Source organism: Orcinus orca, chromosome 4, assembly GCF_937001465.1.
Source record: "Orcinus orca chromosome 4, mOrcOrc1.1, whole genome shotgun sequence".
Classification (NCBI taxonomy): Eukaryota; Metazoa; Chordata; class Mammalia; order Artiodactyla; family Delphinidae; genus Orcinus; species Orcinus orca.
In genome coordinates this window covers 134299258-134322652 of record NC_064562.1, presented here as the reverse complement: position 1 = coordinate 134322652, position 23395 = coordinate 134299258, and the positions used below count along the sequence as shown (strand labels likewise).

The 23395-nt window shown below is 39.3% G+C and overlaps 1 protein-coding gene across 2 annotated transcripts in view; it reads left to right on the top strand.

The window, feature by feature from the left end:
• Window positions 1-23395, top strand: part of PRDM5 (PR/SET domain 5) — a 206545-nt gene that overhangs the window by 53409 nt on the left and 129741 nt on the right. For both annotated transcript variants that reach the window (XM_004265091.3, XM_004265090.4), the window contains exon 3: window positions 13739-13861. In XM_004265091.3, the coding sequence (XP_004265139.1) occupies window positions 13739-13861 (123 nt within the window). The remainder of the gene's footprint in view (window positions 1-13738; window positions 13862-23395) is intronic.

Genomic DNA, 23395 nt, shown 5'->3' with positions numbered 1-23395 from the left:
AGAGGGGCTGGGAGGGAGGCTCAAGAGGGAGGGGATATGGGGATATATGTATACATATAGCTGATTCACTTTGTTGTACAGCAGAAACTAACATAGCATTGTAAAGCAATGATAGTCCAATAAAGATGAAAAAAAATATATATGGTATTGTGATGTTGTATAGGGTCATTGCCAATTCTTGTTCAGGTAAAAGCCTAAGAACTGTAGATATTTCTGTAGTAGAGACCTATTAAAGGTAAATATAATTGGGTAATAATAGATGAGTAAAGCAGTCAGTTTTAGAGTCAGTAAGGGACTGTTAATAAAAGTAAAATCTTTGTATTCATGTTACAGAACATGGTAATAATACCCACATGTCTAAGTTGTTCTGACTTGCAGGAGTTCATTGCAGGCAACTTTCCAATGTTGTTTCCGTTTCACCCTGTGAACACATTTGGAAGGTAAGGTCCTGGGTCTAGTGAGCTGGTCATTGGAGTTTAGTATTAGGATTTTTGTTTGTGCATAAGACAGGTTTTTCTCATTTTTGAGCTAACAGCCGGCAGTAAAATGAGATATCTCTGGGCAAAGAAGGTGTTTTTGTCACTTTGTAATTTTAGATGACTTATCTTAAAAGGTAGTTTGTTGCAAAATTAAAAACACTCCCTTGGGGAAAGCCCTAGATTTGTAAGCACACTTTTAAAAACTCAAACCAGTGTTATATAATACCTTTTGATTTTCAATTTCCCCAACTTCTTCTCTTCAGTGTGTTCTACATCTGTGTTTTTAATGGTTTAATATGTCTTTATGAGGTGAGAAAGTAATAGAAAAATATTTATGGTCAGTAGTTTCCTTATGTGTGAAGTTCTTGACACAAGTTTGATGTCTCTATATACACCAGTGAAAATGTGCTCAGGCAGCTCCATAATAAATGTAAAAAACCCCATAATTTAAAGTTCAAGATTTGGAGAGAACGGATGAAATGGGAAATGCAGCAGCATCTACTTTTAATTTTTTTTAAGAGGAACTGATTGTTTCTGTAACCTAAGAATTAGAATTAAAATTTGAAAAGAATACATGTTAGGTCCCTTCCCTATTTTTTCTCTCCCCTCCTTTCGTTTGCTGTAAGACTAAATCCCTTACATTACACATAAGTTCATGTTATGTTTAAAGGCATTCGCATGCTTTTTCACATAATTAGCATTATTTGTGGATTATAAATCGTCACCTGTTATGTCATCTAAAGTGAAAGAAGCGAGCCTCTTGCTCCCACAGCTTCCAGGGCCTGGAATTTGTCCAACCCCCGAGTGAACTTGGAAGGCGCTCCCGCACAGAGCCTTCTTCACAAACCCGACACAGATAATCCCATGGAGCTCATCCAGCCTTCTTACCTCTAGAACTGTGAGACAAGACATGGGTATCATTTCAAGCTGTTGGTGGTGATTGTTGTGCAGTGATAGAAAACTAATGTAGAGTTTTGGTGCCAGGAGAGGGTTGTTAGTTTTCTGCTTTTGCCTGTAACAAATCACTACAAACTTAGTGGCTTAAAACAACATCCTTTTTTTAATCATACAGTTTTATTGGTGAGAAGTCTAGGCGGCTTCTCTGCTCAAGGGTCTTACAAGGTCATATCAGGGTGTTGGCAGGGCTGAGTAATCTTATCTGGAGGCTTTGAGAATCAGTTTGCTTCCAAGCTCATTGAGGTTATTGGTTGAATTCAGTTCCTTGAGGTTGTTGGACTGAGTTCTTTGTTCTATTGCTGGGTTTGTTTTCAGTCCCTAGGTTTCTTTGGGGTTGCTGTCAGACTGCCTGGTGGCTTGTCCATCTGAGGAGTGGAGAATCTCCCTCATGTCAAATTCCTCTGATGCTTTCTAGCTCTCTGACTTCTTTTCTGCTATCAGCCAGAGGAAACTCTGCTTCTAAGCATCTTGTGTGATTGGATTAGGCTGTCCCCAAGGATAGTCTTCTATCTGCAGTACAACATAATCATAGTGGTATCTCATCGTACTCAAGGTTCCACTCACACTCCAACAGGAGGACATGCTACAAGGGTGAGGGTCCTGAGGAGTTATTCTTAGAATTCTGCATATCGGTCAGCGGCTGGTGACCAAGGTTGTAAGTATATTGAGGTAGTGTAATGTGGTGGGCTCAGGAATTAGATCGTCTGGCTCAGACTCTAGCTCTAGTACTTAACTAACTGTGAAAGCTTGGACAAATTATTTATTCTCTTTGTGCCTCAGTTTCATCATCTGCTAAATGTAGTTAATATGTAACACCTACCTCATAGGTTATTTCAAGGAGTAAAGTATACAACACCTGTAAAGGTGCTTAGCAAAGTGCCAGATACATAATAAACACTCAACTAACAGCTGTTTCTATTATTATTATTTGTTATTTAAAGCAGTATCATTTTCTTTTATGTTTTGGTTTTCATAGAGTGAATTTGACTGAATCAAAGGCATATTTTCGGTAAGAGTGACATGATACCCAAATGAGAGCCTTTTGTCACGGGATCTGACTCATGTGAGCATCCCTCAGGTGGAAGTGTGAGCACTTTTCCCCTCTTCCAGGCAGAAGGTGTGTGTTCTTAGATTGCTTGGGCCAGGTGTGTGTAGGTGTGTACCTGTGTGTAGTGCCGTGGGAGATGGGTAGAGTGACCTGGGCTGAGACAAGACAAATCAGCGTGTGAAGGGCCTCCTATGTCATGCCAAGGACTTCTGGCAGAAAATAGGCAGCTTCTAAATAGGTGTTAGCATGAGGAGATGGGTGAATTACAGAGAGAACTCTGAGGAGAGTGTGGAGCATAGATTTGAAGATAGATTTTGAGTCACTGTGGAAAAATACTCAATTAGGAAAATGCTCTTTATGTTCAGATAGTAGATCATTGCCAGAACATACCCCAAATCCAGTAGTTTTCCTTGACATCTTAACAAGAAAAGTTTAGGATGCTCTGATGGAGGTGAGGCTGGTCAGTCCTGGTGTATGCTCTTGGTCAGAAAGAGGCAGAGCGTCTGATCCAGAAGCAGGTCCAGGTGTGGGATTTGAGTCCAAGGGTAGATAAGAATCTAGGAGATCAGTCTTGGAGGAGCATCTGAGCTGCTGCCCAGCAACTATAATCTGCCATCTGGGTTACCCATCCCCGAGGAGTGGGACTGCTGGCATGTAGGGGACCAAAGAGCACCGACTGGCAGGGACCTGGGCTGACCTTCATCTGGCCTTGGACGAATCCAACAGCGCATGACTGTGCCCTGTTAAAAAAAAGTCGGGCTTGAGGGAAAGGAATCCAGTGAATAGAGTGAGTAGTTGTATGTGAAGCAAGCTGGGTGGGATCCCAGTCACTTAGGGACTTGGTTGGGAATGAGAGAGCAGATTATCCCATGAGAGAACAAGTCAAGAATGCAGTTTTAGGATTTTGTAGTACCAGAGTTGGAGCAGGATTGATAGCAGGGCTGATTTAGCAATAGCAGGGACTGAATAATCTCAGTGTCTGCCCATATTCTTCTCAAGCAGGCCATGAGCTGGTCTCAGAGGTGCAGGGATTTGAGAGTGAGGGTTAAGTGGCCTGAGTGGTAGAGTCAGAGGGCCCACAAAGATAGCCCAGTAAGCCCCGGGTCTTTGGAAGGGACCACACTCTGGAAGAGTCCCTTGGATTCTCCAAGATTCTTTTTCTCAAGGGCTCTTTCCTAGGAGGATTTCTCATTTCCGTTGACTCCCTAGGCCTGGGCGTATATGGCCAGCTGCAAAGAAATCAGATCAAGGGGAAAGCCCCAGCTTTCTTTATCAGAAAACATCCTCTGCTGCGCTGTTTGTGTTCCAGGTTTGGATGGCATTCCTTGCCAGCCCTTTTGTTGCCAGAGCATGATGGATGCCAGACACAGCTTGGTCTGTAGCAGGGAGACACTCCTGTTTCAGTGACCCTGCTTCCGGGCAACATGAGCCTTTTAGCAGAATTCTAGAAAATGAGCTACAGTAAGAGAGAATTATGTACAACATGGTTGTTGTGGCCCCTTCTGAGGCTGTCCTTCTGTTCACATTTGCAAGATAGGAAGTAAGAACTTTCTCTGTAAATTTTGAGTGAGAAACCTAAATCTTTCAGGAGCAGGTGAAGATCCACTCCTTGAAGAAGACTTCTTTTTCTGAACACTCCTTAATTCGGAGGATATACTGTTAATTACCCTTACTGATACTGTCCTGTGATACTCAAGGGCCTTCTATGAATTGTATGCGAGGGTCATATTCCAGCATCTTTCCACTGTATCATGACAACTATAGAGAGTAGGGAATCCTTGGCCAACCCTCCTGAAGGGCTAGATGTGTGGGAGGAGGATTTGAGAAGAATTTTCTACTTTCTTCTCTGCTTGCATATGACATAAATATTATTTACATTCTGTGTTTGTATTCCTTCCTGTAGCTACCTTAAATATGCCTGTCTATCTTGTTTCGTCTGCTTTGGATTCAGACCTTCTAGGGGAATGGTCTGTCTGATTTTCCTTCTTCTATACTCTATTTTTCAGGTATTAGGTGCCAACTTTCAAGGCTTCTAAACTTCCTACCCGTACCTCTTTCCAGAGCCTTATTATTTCACATCTAGCTCATGGTAATAGCCTATTTAATTCTTTTTCCTTTCATAAAATTTTCCCTCCACACGCAGTCCATCCTGTGTATTAGAGTTGTTGGATGCCTACCCGTCATCCATTCTCCTTCATCCTTCCCAGTTGAATCCTTTCTTACTTTCCACTCTCCCTCCATGTAGTAGCACATTATTACCAAGAAGATGATTCCTGCTGGGCCGCATCCTGATTAGCCTTTGCACTTTCTGTTAGGTGAAGCACAAAACTTCCTAATTGACACATTTCCCGCTTATTTCTTGTTATTTCTCTGAATTTGCTGCCTGAACCACCACGTTTGAGTCCCCTTGTTCTTTACTAGCTGTGTCTTCCCAACCAGTGTCATTCATCTTGCTTCCTCTGTGCAAAATGCCTCAGCTGCTCTACCATTCTTTCACTGGGATAACATTCCCTGCAGTGGAATCACAGCTTATGCAGGGCTTAGGTTCTGAAACCAGTTCATATGGCAACAATCTCATGTCATTAAAATTATGGACCATGAAAAGGAATGGTCCTAACTATAATATTTATTTTCTTTCTTTGATTTTTTTCTTATTTATTTTTTCCTTTCATTGAATGGATGTAGTTTAATTTGTGTAATTTAAATATGAGTATGATAAAACTGTTGATCTTGAAATGATTTTCTACCTCTTCTGTTGACAAATTTGTATGCCATTCATTCAGCAACTGGAACTAGCCTCATCTTGTGTGTTGGGGATTCCCAAGACTACCCCACATTCAGAGATTCACTAGAAGGACTCCTGGGACTCAGTATATAGTTGTACTCATGGGTAAGATTTATTTCAGTGATGTCGCGAGGCGGTACAGCTGGATCATAAGGGAAGAAGGCTCAGGTAGAGTCTGGAGGAACCCATGTATAGATTTCCTTACGCTTTCTCCCTCCCATGAGGGGTCACACAGAGCTCACTCTTCTCCCAGTCATGAAGAAGCAGCCACACACATGTGATGTTTCTGTACAGGGAGACCCATTAGAAATTCAGTACCCAAGATTTTTCCTGGGGGCTTGTAGGCACCTTCTGCCTTAGCATGCACCCAAATTCCAGATTCCCAGAAGAAAAGCAGGTGTTCAGCATAAACCGTAGTGTTTACACTGTCCAGGAACAGTGAACCACCCTTACCCATTAACTATTTACTGGGGGCACCCTGAGAACACAAGTTCCCATTGCCAGTCAAAGGCCAATCTTACAAGCAGGCCTCTGAGGCCTGCTGGGTTTACTCCTTTCGCAAACCTTGTCTACTGAAAGATTTTCATAACATACTCTTTTCTAATATTCTATTTTCACTTTGGTCCATCCTCAGGACTTGGAACTGTGTGTTACTTTACATCTGTATGTACTAAATGTTTTTGAAATGAATGAAGTTTATTTGTACATCTACTTTATAATAACCAGGCATTGCTCTGTGGGTTTTTTGTTTAAATCATGTTTTGTTTCTTTATTAATACTGAAGATGTTGAATAAAGGAACTATATTCTAGAATTTCATTTGTTGCTTCTCATGGCATGTTTTAAAATAACTGATAAAGAACTGCACAGTAGATGTTGTTAAATAAATGTTGCTTACCGATAACCAATGTTACCTTTTAGAATTCTTCAGCACAGAACTGTGGTTGTTGGATGATTATAAGAAGGGAAAGGATGAACCTTAGTGATTGGGAAATACTTGATTGCCTTAGGTGTATTCTTATAATAAGATAATTCATTTGTTTCTTTATCGAGGAAGTTGCGTATATTTTGAAGACGTGCATGGAGAGAGTACAGTTAATTTAAATGGGCTGGGCAGGTTCAACTTTAATAGCTGTAGAAAAGCTATGTATTTAGGAAAAATCTAAAAACAGTGACTGCACCAGTGGAATTTGGGTTAGGAGATAAGAATCAAAGGAAAAACGGATCTTTCTTTTTCTTTCATTTTTTCTCCCTGTGGACTGCACAGTGCTCTTTGTTATTCAGTGTTTCTATAACCCTTGCCCAGAAACATTCAGATACAAAGCATCATCTTTTAAAAACAATATCAAAACTATGATCTCTGGATCTTGGAGGTTATCATTGTTTTTTTATATGACCAACTCTTTGAAATGCTTTCATGTCTGATAAGTAGAATTTTGCTACTAAAATTTTCATATTTTTGCCATATTTTCTGTGCCCTTTTAATATACCGTAGGGAGCGTTCTCCAAAAGCTGACTTCATGGCTTTGTCTAAGTCTCAAATCTGTATTAAAAATTGAGCAACGCTATAGGCTCATAAAACTTTAACCAGATTTAAAGTTTTGCGAATCATTTCTAATGGATCTGATGGATCACACCAAATTGTCAAAAGACATGCTGACTTTATTAATGTGGTTTTCTGATTCTTTGGTGAAATAATACTTTACTTATAGAGAAGTTACCTGTCTTATGATATTGACAAAATCAAATGTAAAAAAAAAAGCCACTAAGCAGTCCAAATGGATGCCACAGTATTTATACACTATCTTTTGCATGTTCTTTACAGAAAACCCCTAAAGCGGTGGGTATAATAAGCTAATGCCAGCTAAATTTACTTTATTCTGTATGCAGTAAAAAACTAGTCTATCCAAAAATGTCACTGAAATCTGACTGTCTGAACATGTTTGTAAAACTGTAGAAAGGGACAGTGGCTACACTGCTAAGGCTCTCTCGTAAATTTACCATGGAAAAGATGATATGCTTTTCACTGTGTCTTTCACGTTGTCATGTCAGTTATTTCTTCTTTTAAAAAATTAGCCCAATTTAAAAAGTACTTTGAAAAGCAAGTTATGGAGTGCTTTTCAAGTAAGTCTCTCATTACCTCTTATAAATTATTTTTGAACTTTTAAAGGAAATAAAGGCAAGACAGTTTAAAAAAAGACACATTAGCTGAGCTTTTAGTGAATAAAATATTTATTGAGACAGTACCAAATAAAAGGTTTCCATCTCTGAAACAATCTGTACAGGTGCCCAAGTACAGGATTTGCTTACCTACAGAAACCTAACCGAGTTCCTCAGTTAAACTTGCCTTTGACGGTATCAGGAGAACTTCCTTGATACAGCTTACGTGATTAAAAAGGCAACCTCAGCTAAGACGTGGCAACCAAAAAAGCTTTTGTGATTTTAAATTGCGTCAGTAGAGACAGTGCCCAGATCATAATAGTCCTTTGTGTGCTGACTTCTGTCCCGTGTTAAGAGAGTTTTGACAGATTAGTGTGCATCTATATGGGGACAACCAGGATGGTGAAGGAACGTTTATCACATCAGACAAGGAAAGAGTTATTTTCTTGTAGAAGAGAAAGTGTAGAGAAGGAGGGACTCCAGCCTTCAGAAATTTGAAGGGCTGTATGTATGTAGGAGAGAAATTAAAACTACTGAAAGGACAGAGCTGGGACTGAATGCAGTTGGCACAGAGCAACGTGTTTGAATTTGGCATAAGGAAGAGTGTCAACTCAGCTGAAACTACACCTGGGTTTGCTACTACCTAGTAATGGCACCTGTTCTTACTTCAGGTGTCCAAGCAGAGGCTACTTGTATGTATTTGGGTTTGAATAGGGGTTTTTAGGATATCCTTCACGTTTGTTCCTTGAGAAAGCTGACATGGCAGAAAAATGGTACATACGTGCCCAGCTGTGCTGTTGAAAGCAGTGTTCGTCTTTAAGAATGTCTGTTAGTTGCTGTGAGCCTCACTTTCCTCAGTGTACTGATAACTTTGTGATTGCAAAATATTCATTGGTATAAAGAAGTCATGCATCTTATTCCTTTGAGGCTCACGCAGTGTCTGTGAGGTCACAGGGCAGGGACTGTCATCCCCATTTTAGAGGTCGGGAGACCATGGCTCAGCTCAGCTAGAGGAAATGACTCACCCTATGCGATACATACAGTCAGAGCTTGGATCACATCTGGCCTTTTGATTCCTGGTCCAGCATTTTTACCATTTTTTACCACTCTAGAATGCCTTCTTGAGGTTCCTTCCAGCTTGAAATATTTAGGGCACTAATTATTTATAATGAAAAAGAGACTTTATTTTTCTCATCAGTCTTTTTAAGTTATTTAATTTTGTGTGTATTATATTATGGATGTTATTCAGTAAAGAGTCATCTGTAACAGCCTGTGTTTTCCCTCTGTGTGCTTTGCCGTCTGAGGACGGGGGTTCTGGGGATTAGGACCATGAGACACTATGTGGGGGAGATATAAGTAGATACGCTACGGTGATACGTGTGTGTGTGTTTAAAGGCACCAAAGCTGGGAAGAATTTTAGACTGAATACTTCGAAAAATCAACAGGAAAGGGCATCCCTGGTGGCGCAGTGGTTGAGAGTCCGCCTGCCGATGCAGGGGACACGGGTTCGTGCCCCGGTCCGGGAGGATCCCACATGCCGCAAAGCGGCTGGGCCCGTGAGCCATGGCCGCTGAGCCTGCGCGTCCGGAGCCTGTGCTCCGCAACGGGAGAGGCCACAACAGTGAGAGGCCCGCGTACCGCAAAAAAAAGAAAAAAAAAAAAAAAAATCAACAGGAAAAAACCATCCCTTTGCTTAGAAACTGTAAATCATTAGCATTTCCTAGGGATGATCTTTGCTGATTTCTGAAAGTGTGTCTCTTTAGTTTAAATCTGACAACAGTGTGCTGTCAGAATTGATTATTTGAGCACACTTAGTTTTTTGTGGTCCTAAAGATATCATGAAGCCTGGGTAATTAAATACTGAAGGCAGGGCATCTGGCCTTCAGTTAAAAACAATTGCCGAAAGAATGCCTGTAATTTAAATACAAAAATATGATGACATTTTATCCTCTAAAGACATCCATACTCTAAATCTTAGTTCTTAAAACTACCTTCTTTGAAAGGCTTGTTGAAAGACAGAAAGGAAAATATATTTTCTTTAATAAATCAACATAACATATTGTGACTTCTAATTAAGGATATTATTTGTATATTTTTGGAACTGACTATATTTCACTGCCATTAAATTTTACCATATGTTAAATAAAATTCCATCGGGTACGTTTTGCCATGTCTGGGGACCAATCTGGCTGATTAGCTTTGCTCTGGGAACCCTGATGTCCTGTATGTGTTGAGTGAAAGATTCCTCAGGCATTCAGAATAATTGAAGGAAAATAATAGAGTAACGTTGTCGACCCTTCTGCTGTAAAAATGAACCATCCAAGTAATAAATAAGCTTTTCTGTCTATAGTTGACACAATTTAACAGGGAAAATATTTAAATTTAAGGAAAGAAAAATTCTTATATATTTTATTTGATTACATATTTCCATTTCTTTCATTTACATGTTAGGGTTTACTTTTGTTGAGCTGAATCTTTCTGTGATTTCTTCTGTCCTTTGCTGGGTGGGAAGACAAACTGTGACATATTTAATGCTGCTGATCTTTAATCTGGAAAAAAGACAGATCCGTTGTAGCACATTGTCTTGGACCTTGCAAAAGGACGTCGGTAGCATTTGACAGAGCGGAGAACCTGCCAAGTTCCTGCGCAGTGATAATTTTCATTTAATATACAGTGACAGAGTCCTAGAGATACGAATGACTGGATTAAAGGGGGAAGGTTTTCATGTTCACATGAGGGTTTCTTTCCCTTTCCTACTTTAGCTAACTTATTTTTGTGTAACTGGCTTAGGAAGACTGTGCAGATCAGAGTTTGGGATTGAGATGGTTTTTACTGCAAGATGAGAATTTGACTTCTTTGTAGGCCCCAGGTATTCAGAAGATGACCCTCAAGACAGTAACCAATACACTTCATTTCCATGAAAATTCAAATAGAATAAGGTGGCATTTGGAAGACTAGTTTTGAAAGGAAAAACAATACACATTGGCTGCAAAGGTCAGTTCGATGCTGGAACATGGTACTAAGAGGAATTTTGGATCTTCTTTATTCATTAGTCTTTAAAAAAATGTTCAATTTATTCCCTCAGGGTTCAGTATCAAATTAAAATAGATAAATGGAGACTTTAATAATAGCCATCTGTCTAGAGTTTTTTTGATTTGGTTTCTCTGGGAAGAGGAAAGATGGATTAGATTATCCTTGGATGTCTCTTAGATATTTCAGTGAGGAGAATGCCGGGGTTAGGGTAGGAAGAGAAAAGTCACGTGAGCAGATAATCCAGCAGCTTGCAGTGAAGTGTTGAGGACTGGAATGGAGGAACGAGGAAAGGACCAGCCACTCGAAAGCTGGAGAAAACAGGTAGCCTGCAAAGACTGTGCAGGGACTTAAGAGTCACTTGGGTAAGGATGTTTAGAGTGAAACAAATGGGCAATGGCTCTGTTAATGAACAAAACAAATTATCTCAAATATGAATGTGTAGGCCACTATAGTATATCATTATAGTGTTGTTATGAGAGTATAAGTGATAATATATAAATTTAGATTATTGAATGTGACAAATCTTGTAAGAATTTTAATAAAAAATTAAATTGTGCATGTCTCTTAAGCCAGAATATGATGTGAGAAGGTAATAGACAACCAGAAAGTGCATACATCTAATGGACTGGAATTGAGTTGCTGAGTCATTCAACATAGCTGGAGCCAAAGGGCCTGGGAAAAAGCTGAAAAAATAAGGAACAAACAATGCCCCTGGTAAAATGGGCTTATTATAATAAGTCACAGAGAAATCTTTGTTGTGTTTCACATCTTTGAAGAAAGAATTTCAAATGTCAAACACATCTGATATATATTGTACTTAATACTGGGTAACAAATGTATAGCTAAGAAGAGCCATTAACCGGTTTCTGTAGGTAGTTTTCTCCTCTCAAATGCGGTCTGCCATGGGCGAGCACGCTGGTGTTTCCCTACATAGAATCAGTTGGACTGTGTGGATTTCAACAACAGTTGTAGGTTTTAGATTTCAGTTCTGAGAAAATTTATCTTTCAGGTATCTAGTGGCGATGCTACCTGTTCTGCTTAATTTAGTTGTTTGTCAATATAAACAGTTTTGTTACTGTAGCTGTGGAGGAGCCTGGAAAGGAGATTTTATACCCAGATATTTAGAATTACCTTTTTACTCTACTTAAACACATGTGAACTGGTGTCCTCTTTGAAGAGGGGTTGTAGAGTGTCCTATTTTTCCCAGCAGTGTGGCTGGACATTTTTGGCATCACCCAGTGGGCAGTGAGGGTTCTGAGTTAACGGGTAAGCAGGAAGGCAGGACAGTTTTCAAGGGCCTCCCAAAGCAGATCTCAGCGTGAGATTGTTATTTAGTGAGAAATTCCCATAGCTTCACACCTAAACATACGAGATGTAAATATGATGTATTTATAGTCTTACGTTCTTTTAGCGATTACAGTATTGAAAATTAAATCCCTGCTTTCCAGTGAGGGTCTGCCATTTATTAGAGAGATTTTTAAATGATTATTGAGGATCCTTGGGCCCTTAAGAAAACAGGGATTGTTTGAGAAACATGGCAGATATAAGATACCAGGGGCAGGCTAACTGTAGTTTTTCCCAGACAACATGTATTAGAATCTTGAATATCAGTCCTTGCAGTGCATGCAGCAGATGTTCTTACACAGCAGCTTTTGGGTAACTTGACCTGTAGGGGTGGCTTCTTGGTTTCCAGGTCAGTGCACGATCTGGCCTATGGCAGCCTGTCTGATCTCAACGCCCACCATGGCCTATGCCAGCCTGTCTGATCTCAACGCCCACCATGGCCTATGGCAGCCTGTCTGATCTCAACGCCCACCATTGTCTTAGTGCTCCTTCTGTTCCAGCCTCATGACCTTCTTGCTGTTCTTAATTTGTTTCCAACTCAGGGCCTTTCTGTTTGCCCTTTACTTGCTGTTCCCTCTAGCCTGGAACCTCACTCTCCTGAGCTCTCCCCTGGGCTGCGCTCTCCCTTCATTTAGGACTCTTTTCAGGTCATCTCATCAGAGAGGCTTTGCCTGACCAGCTCATCTGGAAGAGCCCTTCTCCCCTCACTCTGTATCCTCCTCTTATCCTTTAGTTGTCTTCATAGCACTTACCTTTACCTGAAGTTATATTCTGTGCTTGTTTGCTCTTAAGTGCTGTGAGGTCAGGCTTCATCTATCTGTCTTGTTCACTGAAAGATTCCCAGTGCATTAGCAGTACTTGGCACCATGGTAGGGACTCAGTCAGTATTTGTTCAGTGAATGAATGATTGTCCAAATGTATCATGAAAATACGTACCTTATTAGGCTAGTTGTGCTTTACTTTATAAAAGTTTGGAGGTCTGGAATTTGTTTTTTCCCACTCCAAGTCAGTGAAGGTATAGTGTTTATATTTGTGTTACTTGGTGTTAGAGATGTGGAGTGCTAATCACTCATTGCTTCCCCTCTCCTCTCCTCAATTCCAGTTGAATATAAACACACAATGAACATTGGGTAGAGATTGGTATATGTTTTATTAAACTGAACAAGTGCCCAGTACCCTACAATGCAGAGGTTTTGAGAAGCTAGATTCGAAGCAACTTGGATTCAAGAATGCCCAGTGGAGTACTTGCTCCTTTGGCAGTTACCCTCCTCCCCTGATTGAGAGTTGAGTAAATCTGACCGGGAGGGTATATGGCAGGAAACAAAAAACAGAGAGCCCACCGTCGTTCTCAGCAAGACATGAGCAGGCCATGAAAAGACAAAATTGAACTTGTTTTATTCATCCACTAGTTAAAAATGTGAATTGTGGCCCAGGGGATGTCAGATTCCACTGGTTAGATTAGCAAATTCTCCGCATATGGAAATGATTCCGTAGGCAGGTGGAGAGAGAAATTGAAAGGATTTATCCAGCTCCACCCCTCCCACTTGGGGAACCAAGCAGCCCTGCCGTCTTGGGTGGAAAGAAAGGGGATGGTTTGCAATTATAGTTATCCCCTGAACAATTGCATTTGTGACACATATATTGAAATACACCTACAAATAAATAATCTTGACCAGAAAAGAGCTATCAACACAGGATGTTTCTGAGAGTTGATTGCAATTGTGAGTCATCTAGACATCTGCCAAATTAAAGTAGGCTCTGTTTGTACATATGTTTAAAGGGAAGAACGGATGTTAATCCAGCATCTATTCAACACCTGTTAATAAGAAAGGTAATACTTATAAAAAATATCATGTTATTTTTAGTATGGGTAATCTATTTAGTATGGTTAGTATTAACTTCAAGTACAAATTCAGGAGCTTTTATGTTTCAGGTTCGTGGGAGTAAGGGAGAAGTTCTGTACATATTGGATGCTACCAACCCACGGCACTCCAACTGGCTTCGCTTTGTCCATGAGGCACCATCTCAGGAGCAGAAGAACTTGGCTGCCATTCAGGTGAGCTTATTTGCTTCTTATTTGTACTCTGTACTGCGAGGGGAATGAACTAATTTATAACTGTACTCCCTGTTTTAAATTTATTTCCCAATGACCTACTTCAAATAACAGTAACTAACTCATAAAAGCAGAGAAATCTTATCTAGGCAGCATGTGCAGGAAAGGGCAAGCCTAGCTGTAAATTGACACCAGATCACTCACTTTATGAGAATCCTTGAGGGAATGAATTACATGGGCTGATATTGTCCTTGGCGGATTCTGCTTTCAAGTACTTTTAATTCACTCAGTGAATGTTTATTGATAGTTTTTCTGTTTGATGGTTTATTTGGCTCATAGCACCATATTCTGTGTTATTGTTTGGGAAAGGCTTCATGGAGAAAGTTTATTTGGGTATATCCCTGTGACTGTACTCTGAGCTTCTTGAGGGTATTGTATTACTCAGGGTTTTCAGAGAAACAGAACCAATAGGATCTGTGTATCTATATCTGTATATCTATATCTATGATGTATAGCTATCTACCTGTCAGCCCATCCATCCATCCATCCAGAGAGAGAAAGAAAGAGACTGAGAAAGAGGCTCATTGTAAGGAATTGGAGGCTGGCAAGTCCAAAATCTGCAGAGCCGATGTCCCACTTTGAGTCCAGAGGCAACAGGCTGCTGTAGAACAAGGAACAGCTGATGGATGGTCTAGTTCAAGTCTGCTGACTGGAAGGCTGCTGTAGAATCAGCAAGAGCTAGTGTCCCACTTGAAAGGCTGTCAGGCCTGAAGCGTGGATATTCCAGTTTAAAGGCCATCAGGCAAAAGAATTCTCTTTTACCTGGGGGAAGGAGACCCTTTTGTTCTTGTCAGGACTTCAGCTGATTGGCTGAGACCCACCTACATTGTGGAGGGCAATCTCCTTTACTCAAATTCATGCATTAAAACGTTAATCTCATTCAAAAGCACCCTCACAGAAAAACCCAGAGTAGTGTTTGAAAGACTGGGTGCCCTGTGGCCCAGTCAAGCTGGCACATAAAATTAACTCTGCCAGGTGGGATCAATGTTTTCCTGAATTCTGTATCCCTATATCTTAGTATAGTGCTACACACAACATTAGTCTCTAATACAGACTGTGAGTTGAACTTCAGTGATCCCTCGGTGGAAATTAAGGGAAGAAGAGAAAAGGTCAAGGCAAGGAGTTTTTAGAGGGGCTCTATAATTAAAACTCACTGGACAGATCATTAAGAGAATAAAGAAACATTACATTCTGTTGGGGAATTAACTTATCACTTGTGAAAACTCAGCTTCTGAATCCTAAACTGCAGAAGAGGAAGCAAAGCTATGGTTGGCAGAAGCAAGAGGGAAGGGGAAAGAATAAGGGAACTAACAGTGCTTTGAGTATTTACCCATGTGCACTATTCTAGAAGCTTCATATATATTATGTCATTTATTCAAAACTCTGAGAGCTTATGCTGATTTCACTCAATTCCAAGTCTAAAACCAACAGGAGCAAGAGGGGAAAATGCACAGAATTAGGTTTTAAAGTAACCAGAAAACACAGTCATTTAGAATATTTCATTTCCTGATGTTATTAGCTCACCAGATTTCTTCAGTAAAAAGTAGTGGATCACCAGTGTGATTACTGTTTCTTTTGGTATGGATAAATGAGTGATGACTTACCAAAGGGCCACGTGGGGGATGCAAAATAGGATGTTTTGGCAGCCAGCTGTATTCAAGCCACTTTTTAGATTGTTCATGACATGCGTTGATCCAATCACACATTGAAGTTGATCTCTTTTTTTTAATTTGTAGACATTATTTTTTTTCAAGTATTTTATATTTTTTTATGGTTTTCTGAGGCATACTTATCTCACGGGATCTTCAGTTATATCCTAATTTTAATTTACAGACTCAGTTTAAGTGTTCCTTTGTAAATGTTAACAATATCAAAATTGCCTGTGGAACCATGAAACCTAATTTAGGCAAACCCATTGTTTTGTAGGTTCTTCATTATTGTGTTTTAGAGAATATTATTCTGTTTAAACTAGATTCTTTTCTTCTTATGCTTAAATAATGATTTTAAGCTGTTCTCAAATTCCTTTTTGGGCATTTCTTCCTATTGGCTGTTATTTCTGTAGCATCAGTAGCTCTCTCCATTTGCCCAAATTTTCAAGGTGTAATATGCTCAGCTTTGAGTTTTGCCCCAGAATCTCTCATCAGGTTTATCCTTGTTGAAGGGTTCCCTTCAGCTGTACATTTTGCTTATACTGAATGCTTTAGTTAACGGATTACTGTCAGTAAGTGTTTGTCTCCATCTTTCACTACCCAGATTTGCTACTCTATGCCCTGTTTATTTCATCATATTGTAGCCACCTACACTTCTCTCCTTTTTGGTAACCAGGATTTCTAAGACTTACACAGTTTTCATGTTAATTCGGTGTATTCAGTGCAGTACTTTTCTTCCTCTATTTCAACTGTGTTTCTTTCCTTGAAAGCAAATAGGAATCTACAAAAGATGACTGTTGCAACTTTGGTACTCCAAGATGTTATTGTTTGACTTGCTAATAGGGGGTGAAGTGGGAGTGGCAGTAGAGTAGGACTCATAAACTAGCTGGAGGCTATGTGAAGTTTCACACTTGAATTTAATTAGAATCTATGACTGTTCAGAGGCCACTGTGAGAGTCTTTGGGTGCAGAAGTGATGACAGTGCCTTTAATTCCTTTTAACGTGGTTTTGGCCTTTCCTAAGGGGGGGTTGAGTGCGGTGCTACCATGTTTCTTGCCATGGAGCACAGTATGCATCTTTGCTAGCTCCCTTGAGGTAACGTCTTTCTTACTTGAACAGTAGCTGGAGAAGTGGATTGCTCAGGGTTCAAAATCACATCTGAGCTAGAGGCAGAGAGCTTAATATTTGGGTCACATGGCTGACAGTGATATCATCCTTCTGATTAGTTGGGATTATCTCCTGAGGACTGCGTTCCAGAAACACTGAATTGGTAAGAGAAGATCATAATGTTTCCTGCAAAGCGTTATGAATCACTTGCCTTCCAAGTTGCATCTGAAATTCAGGGTATTCAGGAAATTTTTTATTTGAGCTGTGTGTCCCAGGAGTGAAGTAAATGAGAAACATTTGTGGCTATGTGGCTTGCTTGGTGGAAAACGTCAATACTTGGTCCAGTTTTTTTGGACAAGGGATTAAGAATTCAAGGTCTGTTTTGGCAGAGGATGGGAACTCTTTTTTGGAGACTCAGTTATACTTCTAGTTTTGCAATTTATTGGATTTTGGAAGACTTGCTTTGGAAATGATGATTTAAATATCTGAATTACTGAAGAAGGGTCTCATAGGCTAACAATTCCTCCCACATGCGCACATTTCAGAATAATCAGTTGAACTGGATGTTCAGACCCGTGAAAACTATTTCTAACTAAACCAGAAAATTCTAAACATGAAAGATTTGGCTTAAAATTAACCAAGAGAATTCTTAAGCTCCGTAAGGAACGGGTGATTCTTATTAAATGCTAATTTTATTATACTAAAGGAAAAAAATATGTAATATTTGAAAAGTAATTGAACTACTTAGTGTTTTGCAGGCTTTTGAAAATTTCTGATCTTTTGGTAGAAAACTATTTGTTTAAATACAGAATTATGTCATTTAAAGTTAAAACTTGGAATTCTTTAGTCATTTCAGAGCTAGAGTATTGTATCTCATGTTCTTAAGACATGTGTCCAGACATACCTTTCCTGGGACTTTTCACAGTATATTATCTTATCAACGTAATGAAAGATGGCTTGTTGTTCTAAAAAAAAAAAAAAAAAAAAGGAGCATATGGAAGAATATTTGGGTCTTGGTCCACTACTCCGTGAGGGGTGCCAGGGGATGGGGTGGTCTAACTAAGTCTAGAGGGCACTGGGCTTTGAGCTGAGCTTGTGGTATCAAAACAGCTCCACCCCGATTCCGATGTCAGTTTGGTTTCCCCATTACCGGGAAAGCTATTTTATTACATATTATTTGCTCTCCTACCTGTGCCTTGTGAGAGGATGGACAATCTTAGACAGTTTATCCCAGAGTCTTTTCTGGTGACACATGGCATTTCAGTATGAAGAAGTGGGAGATCAAATGTGGCTCTCCAAGGAGAGCAGCAACTTGCGTGTTTTTAGAGCCCAAATAGTACTTTCTCCATTGTCATCAAGCCACCAAGGTCAACAGGCTTATCAAATAGTGTTGATGCAGAATGGTACCAGCCAAGCAGCCAACCAAAAGAAATATTAAAAGGATTTATCACTTATAGCCAAAATTATACATAGTTTCCTCTAATTCTGTTTCTTCCCTATTTCTATTTTTTTCCTATCAGATTTATACAAATGGTATTTCTACAATATTTTCTAGACTTTGTATGTTACAGAATTGTAAGGTGCAGCTCTCTGGCGATTTCCTTCAATAAAATATCAGTTAAATAACTTGCAGGTCTGTCTTTTAATGGGTTATCTTCCAGTAAGGTACATATTTGTCTTTCACTAGGGTAAAAATTTAAACTAAATTAAAATCACAAGTAATTGGTCCTATGAGGTTTTAAATACCAACCCTACTGTTGCCGTATGTTCCTACAGGGAGTGGGGGAATTTTATTATTTATCAGTTTATTATTTTCAATGAGGTTGTAGTTTATTGGTAGGAAAAATGAATATGTATAGAGAGATCTTTAAGATACATAGTGATACCTTGAAGGATGAGTTAATCCTTAATAATGATGATGTTGGCAGCTAACCCTTTCTGCATGCTTACTATACGCCAGTAAATGGTGATATGTATTAAAACCTTAATACTTACTGTGACACTATAATTATCATTTCCCTTTGTCACATGAGGATACTAGCACACAGAGACTCTAAGTGACTTGTCTGAGCCACACAGCCTGGGGGTAGCTGGATAGGATTTGAACCCTGGTGAGTTATCTCCCCTGTCTACTCTCTGAACCTCTGTGCTCTAATACCTTAGAGTTGAGATAAATTATAAAGGAGTAAAGTCAGATTTAAAAACCTTCCGGGGGAGGGATAAATTGGGAGATTGCGATTGACATGTACACACTGCTATATATAAAATAGTTAACTAATAAGGCCCAACTGCATAGCACAGGGAACGCTACTCAATACTCTGCAATGACCTATATGGGAAAAGAATCTAAAAAAGAGTAGGTCTATGTATATGTATAACTGATTCACTTTGCTGTACACCTGAAACTATAACACAACATTGTAAATCAACTAACTATACTCCAATAACAATTAAAAAAAAAAAACTTCCATATGTCTGAACTTGCTATTTACATATTTTGAAACTGCTGAAAATTTGCAGAACAATTTAATTTTTAAAAATATATTTTAAAGTTATTTACATCACATACTCCTTGATCTTTTTTAAGTTCCCCAACTACCCATAATTCATTACAAAGCATTGCACTTTCTTCTTTTCATATAAAGGTGATGTCTAGGCAATATCTGTCCTGACCTCTTTTCCCCTTTGGTTCCTTTCTTTTTGTCTCAGCTGCTAGCTAATGTGTTAAAAATGAGATAAAGTTAACATTTAGATCTCTTGAAATTAAAAAAAGTAAAATTTCAGAATCAGAGCATGTCAGGTTAGGTAGAGGGGAAATTTTCGAGTAGGTAGGATTTTCTTTGTCTGTCAATCCAGAAACCATACAGGTAGTTTTCTCAACTACCTCAATTGAAGACCATCCTGCTTCCCAGTGTCCTTGTGTCACCCAGCAATAAAGTAGGATGTGTTGTTGCCTTTTGACTCATCCAAGGGTTCTATGAATCACTTTAGAGTTTTATTGGAGCTTGACTTTTGAGCTATTTTTTTTTTGCATTGACAAACATTTATTTCATTTCTTATTTTAAAAATTTTTATTGGAGTATAGTTGATTTACAATGTTGTGTTAGTTTTCACATGTACAGCAAAGTGAATCAGTTAGACATATACATGTATCCACTCTTTTATTTTTTTTAGATTCTTTTCCCATATAGGCCATTACAGAGTATTGAGTGGAATTCCCTGTGCTCTACAGCAGGTTCTTATTAGTTATCTATTTTATATATAGTAATGTGTCTATGTCAGTCCCAAACTCCCAATTTATCCTCCCCCACCCCGCCCGCTGTCCCCTGGTAACCGTAAGTTTGTCTTCTACATCCATGCCTCTACTTCTGTTTTGTAAATAAGTTCATTTGTACCCTTTTTTTTTTTAAGATTCCACATGTAAGTGATATCATATGATATTTTTCAGAACGATTTTTATCTAGCCTATATTATCTCTATGTATTTGTGGTTACGTTAGTTACATATTTGCTGTGTAACAAATTTCACCCACATTTTAACAGCTTAAAACAACAAACATTTATCATTCATACCTTTGCTGAGGGTCAGGAATTCAGGAGCAACTTAGCTGGGTGGTTCTGGAGTTCTGGCTCCAGGACTGTCACGAGGTTGCAGTCAGGTAGTCAGCTGGGGCTGTTTGGTCTCGGAAGACTTTATTAGATTCCACTTCCAAGTTCACTCACATAGCTATCAGCAGGAGGCTTCAGTTCTTCACGGTGTAAACCTTCCCTAGGACTCCTCACGACAGAGAGAAACAGCTTGCTTCTCTGAGAGTGATGTGAGAGAGAGAAAGCAGCAGTCTTTTATAACCTAATTTTGGAAATGACCTACCATACCATCATTTCTGTAGCGTGCTGTTAGTCACACAGATGCAGACCAGCATGGCACAGTGCAGGAGGAGACTTCACAGGAGTGTGGATACCAGGAGGTGGGTCGTCACCGGAGGCTGTCTTCAAGGCTGGCTACAGCAGTGATCAGTGGGGGGAATGCGCTTTATAGAAGGATGGGGTAAGGTTAGAATCAGTGACAAAACGAGGCCTTGATATAGAATCAGAAGGAATGCAGAACCCAGCCCATTTCGGATACTGTTAAGGAAGGCCATTTCAAGCAGTAGGTTCCTGACCCTTAACCTCACTGGCTGAGCAATTTATTTAACTCGTTCAGTCAACCGATAGCTCCCAAGCATCTGCTGTGTGCCAGGGCCTGTGCTCAACATTGGAGATATTATAGTTAAAAAGATGATCTAGTTCCTGTTTTCATAGCAGTAAAAATAATCTTTAAAACTCTGTTCCTCTTTGTGAATTAGTGGTAATAATACCTACCTCACTGGATTTTTGTGAGGATTATATTAAATGAGATAACATATGCAAAACCCCTGACCCCTGTATGTGCCAATATATGTTAGCAAGTATTTGCATTATCACTACCCCTGCCATGTCCATAGTTGTTGTCTTTATAGTTTTGTCTCTATGTAAAACAGAACGAAATCTGTTTTATTTCCTCTAAATTCCTCTCAAGGTAGCTAATATAATTCTAAGCATGTAGAAGACTTCTCAGTAAACATTCACCACTGACAGGACAACCTGCTGGATGGAATGATGGAACCATAAGGGGCCCACCCCTGACTGTGGCTGCAGACGCCTGGATCCCGGCCCCTGGGCACCTCGGTTGTTGGATGCACAGGGACACAGGCGACTGCTCAGGGCACTTGACCACTGTTTACCGTGACTTTGCTGGCTGTGGCTGTGTGGCCTATCTTCCCTCTGGAAAGATAATTAGGACTTTGTAGACGCAAGAAATGTCCTGACGTAGATGATGTCTTGTGCTGTGCAGAGACCTTTACTAGAGGCAGTGGTTTGGCAACCTTAGAGATAGGTTTGGGATCATTGTGATGTTTGTGCTAAGCCACTTTTCAGCTTTTTCAAAGAAGCAGGTTTTGTGCAGGTTGGTTGTTTCCTAAAGAACATGTCTACATTCTGCCTGCTCTCAGCTGTCTTTCAGTGAATGCTGGGTACTAGTGGGGCGCATCCCTAGAAATCACTTCAAAGGCTCATCATTTTGTAACCCAGCAAAGCATTAACCGAAAGGAAGCCAGAGGGCTGAAGAGTGTGTGTTTCCTAATTGATTTGGGGCCTTTGGTAACAGGGTGTTAGAGATAGTGAATGTATGAAATAGAATTGAAAATAGAAATTCTGTGAAATGATTCTTTGTGGAGGAAAAGGTGCTGAGTCTTTTAATATTGAATTTAAATTTATTATTTTCATTTAGAATTAAATTCTATTTAATATTGGATTTAAAACTTAAAATTTAAAACTTAAAAAATATTTAATTAAAAATATTCCCCACACCACCACAGCAGAAACCCAAACCACGTAATATATCGATGGTCTCACTTAGAGAAATGATTTATTTACCTATGAATTTCTGTCACTAGTCGGAGTTCCTCAAGAACAGTCTGTGTCAGTTTTGTTGGTTTTCACACTGCCCACCCTGCATGGATGCGTCTCGTGGGGCCCAGTGGGTGCTTGCTCACGTGACTCCTCTGCTGACTTTTTCCGGAACTGGTACACCTAGTTGCATGCGCCTTGTCAACTTGGAAAACCCTTATGTCTATTTCCTTTGAAATGACCGAGAGCAAATGCTTCCACTTGAACTCTGGCCTGCAGTTTGCGTGCATGTGAGTATTTGGTCAGGCAGGGACACTTTCACTCTGTCCCTGCTGAGTATGTATGGTACATGTGTACACATCTCAGTCTACAGTGTAGCCATTTTTATCTCTTAGCCAGACGACTGTGTGGCCAATAGCACCTCATCATTATGTCAAGTCCTTTTACAGACATAACCACAGACAATCCGAGTCTTAAATTCAGGTACTCTGTTGAGTAATAGCTAGACAGTCCAGTCTGGACTCAGAAACCTGGGATATAGAGGAATGAAATAGCAAAGGTTAATGGGATAGGAGGTCTTTGCTGTGAAGTGGTAGGGTTCTTTCAAATTACATTTAACAAATGTAATAATGAAAGATTAGTATTTGAGAATTAATCAACATTGCATTAAATACACTGGAACCAGCCTATGCCATTACGAAGTTTAAGAAGAGGTATGGTAGAAATTAAAAAGAAGAAAGTTTAAAATCTTTTAGTTGCTAAAAAATATAGTGAAAAGAAGAGACAGTTGTTATTGATGCAGTGAAGCAAGCAACATGAATACCCCATTTATCAGAGGAAGAAATTAAACTAATAAATATATATATTATATATATATTACATATATATTATGTATGAAATTTATTTTTAAGTGTTAAAACTAAAATCTAGACACCTAAAATTAAGTATACATACTACTTGTTGCCAGGCAAGATTTTTTTGTGTGTGAACATAAAGAAGGAAATGATTTGTTTTTGTTTTTCAAAATTGGAGATATATTTTATGATGCGTTTTAGATTTAGTTTTTAATGATTGGTATTAAAATAGGTAATAAACTTCAAAGTGCAATCAATGTAATGCATATAACAGAAAACACTAGAATTAGCCACATTTATTTATTTATCAGTGACAGTTGGGTTTTCTATGGAAATTTCTATTTAGAGAAAACGACTCTATCCATTTCATGAACAGATTCTCATAAAAGGTTCAGCCACTACTAGGCAATAAATAGTAAAATGTGAAGTTCCACATTCCAT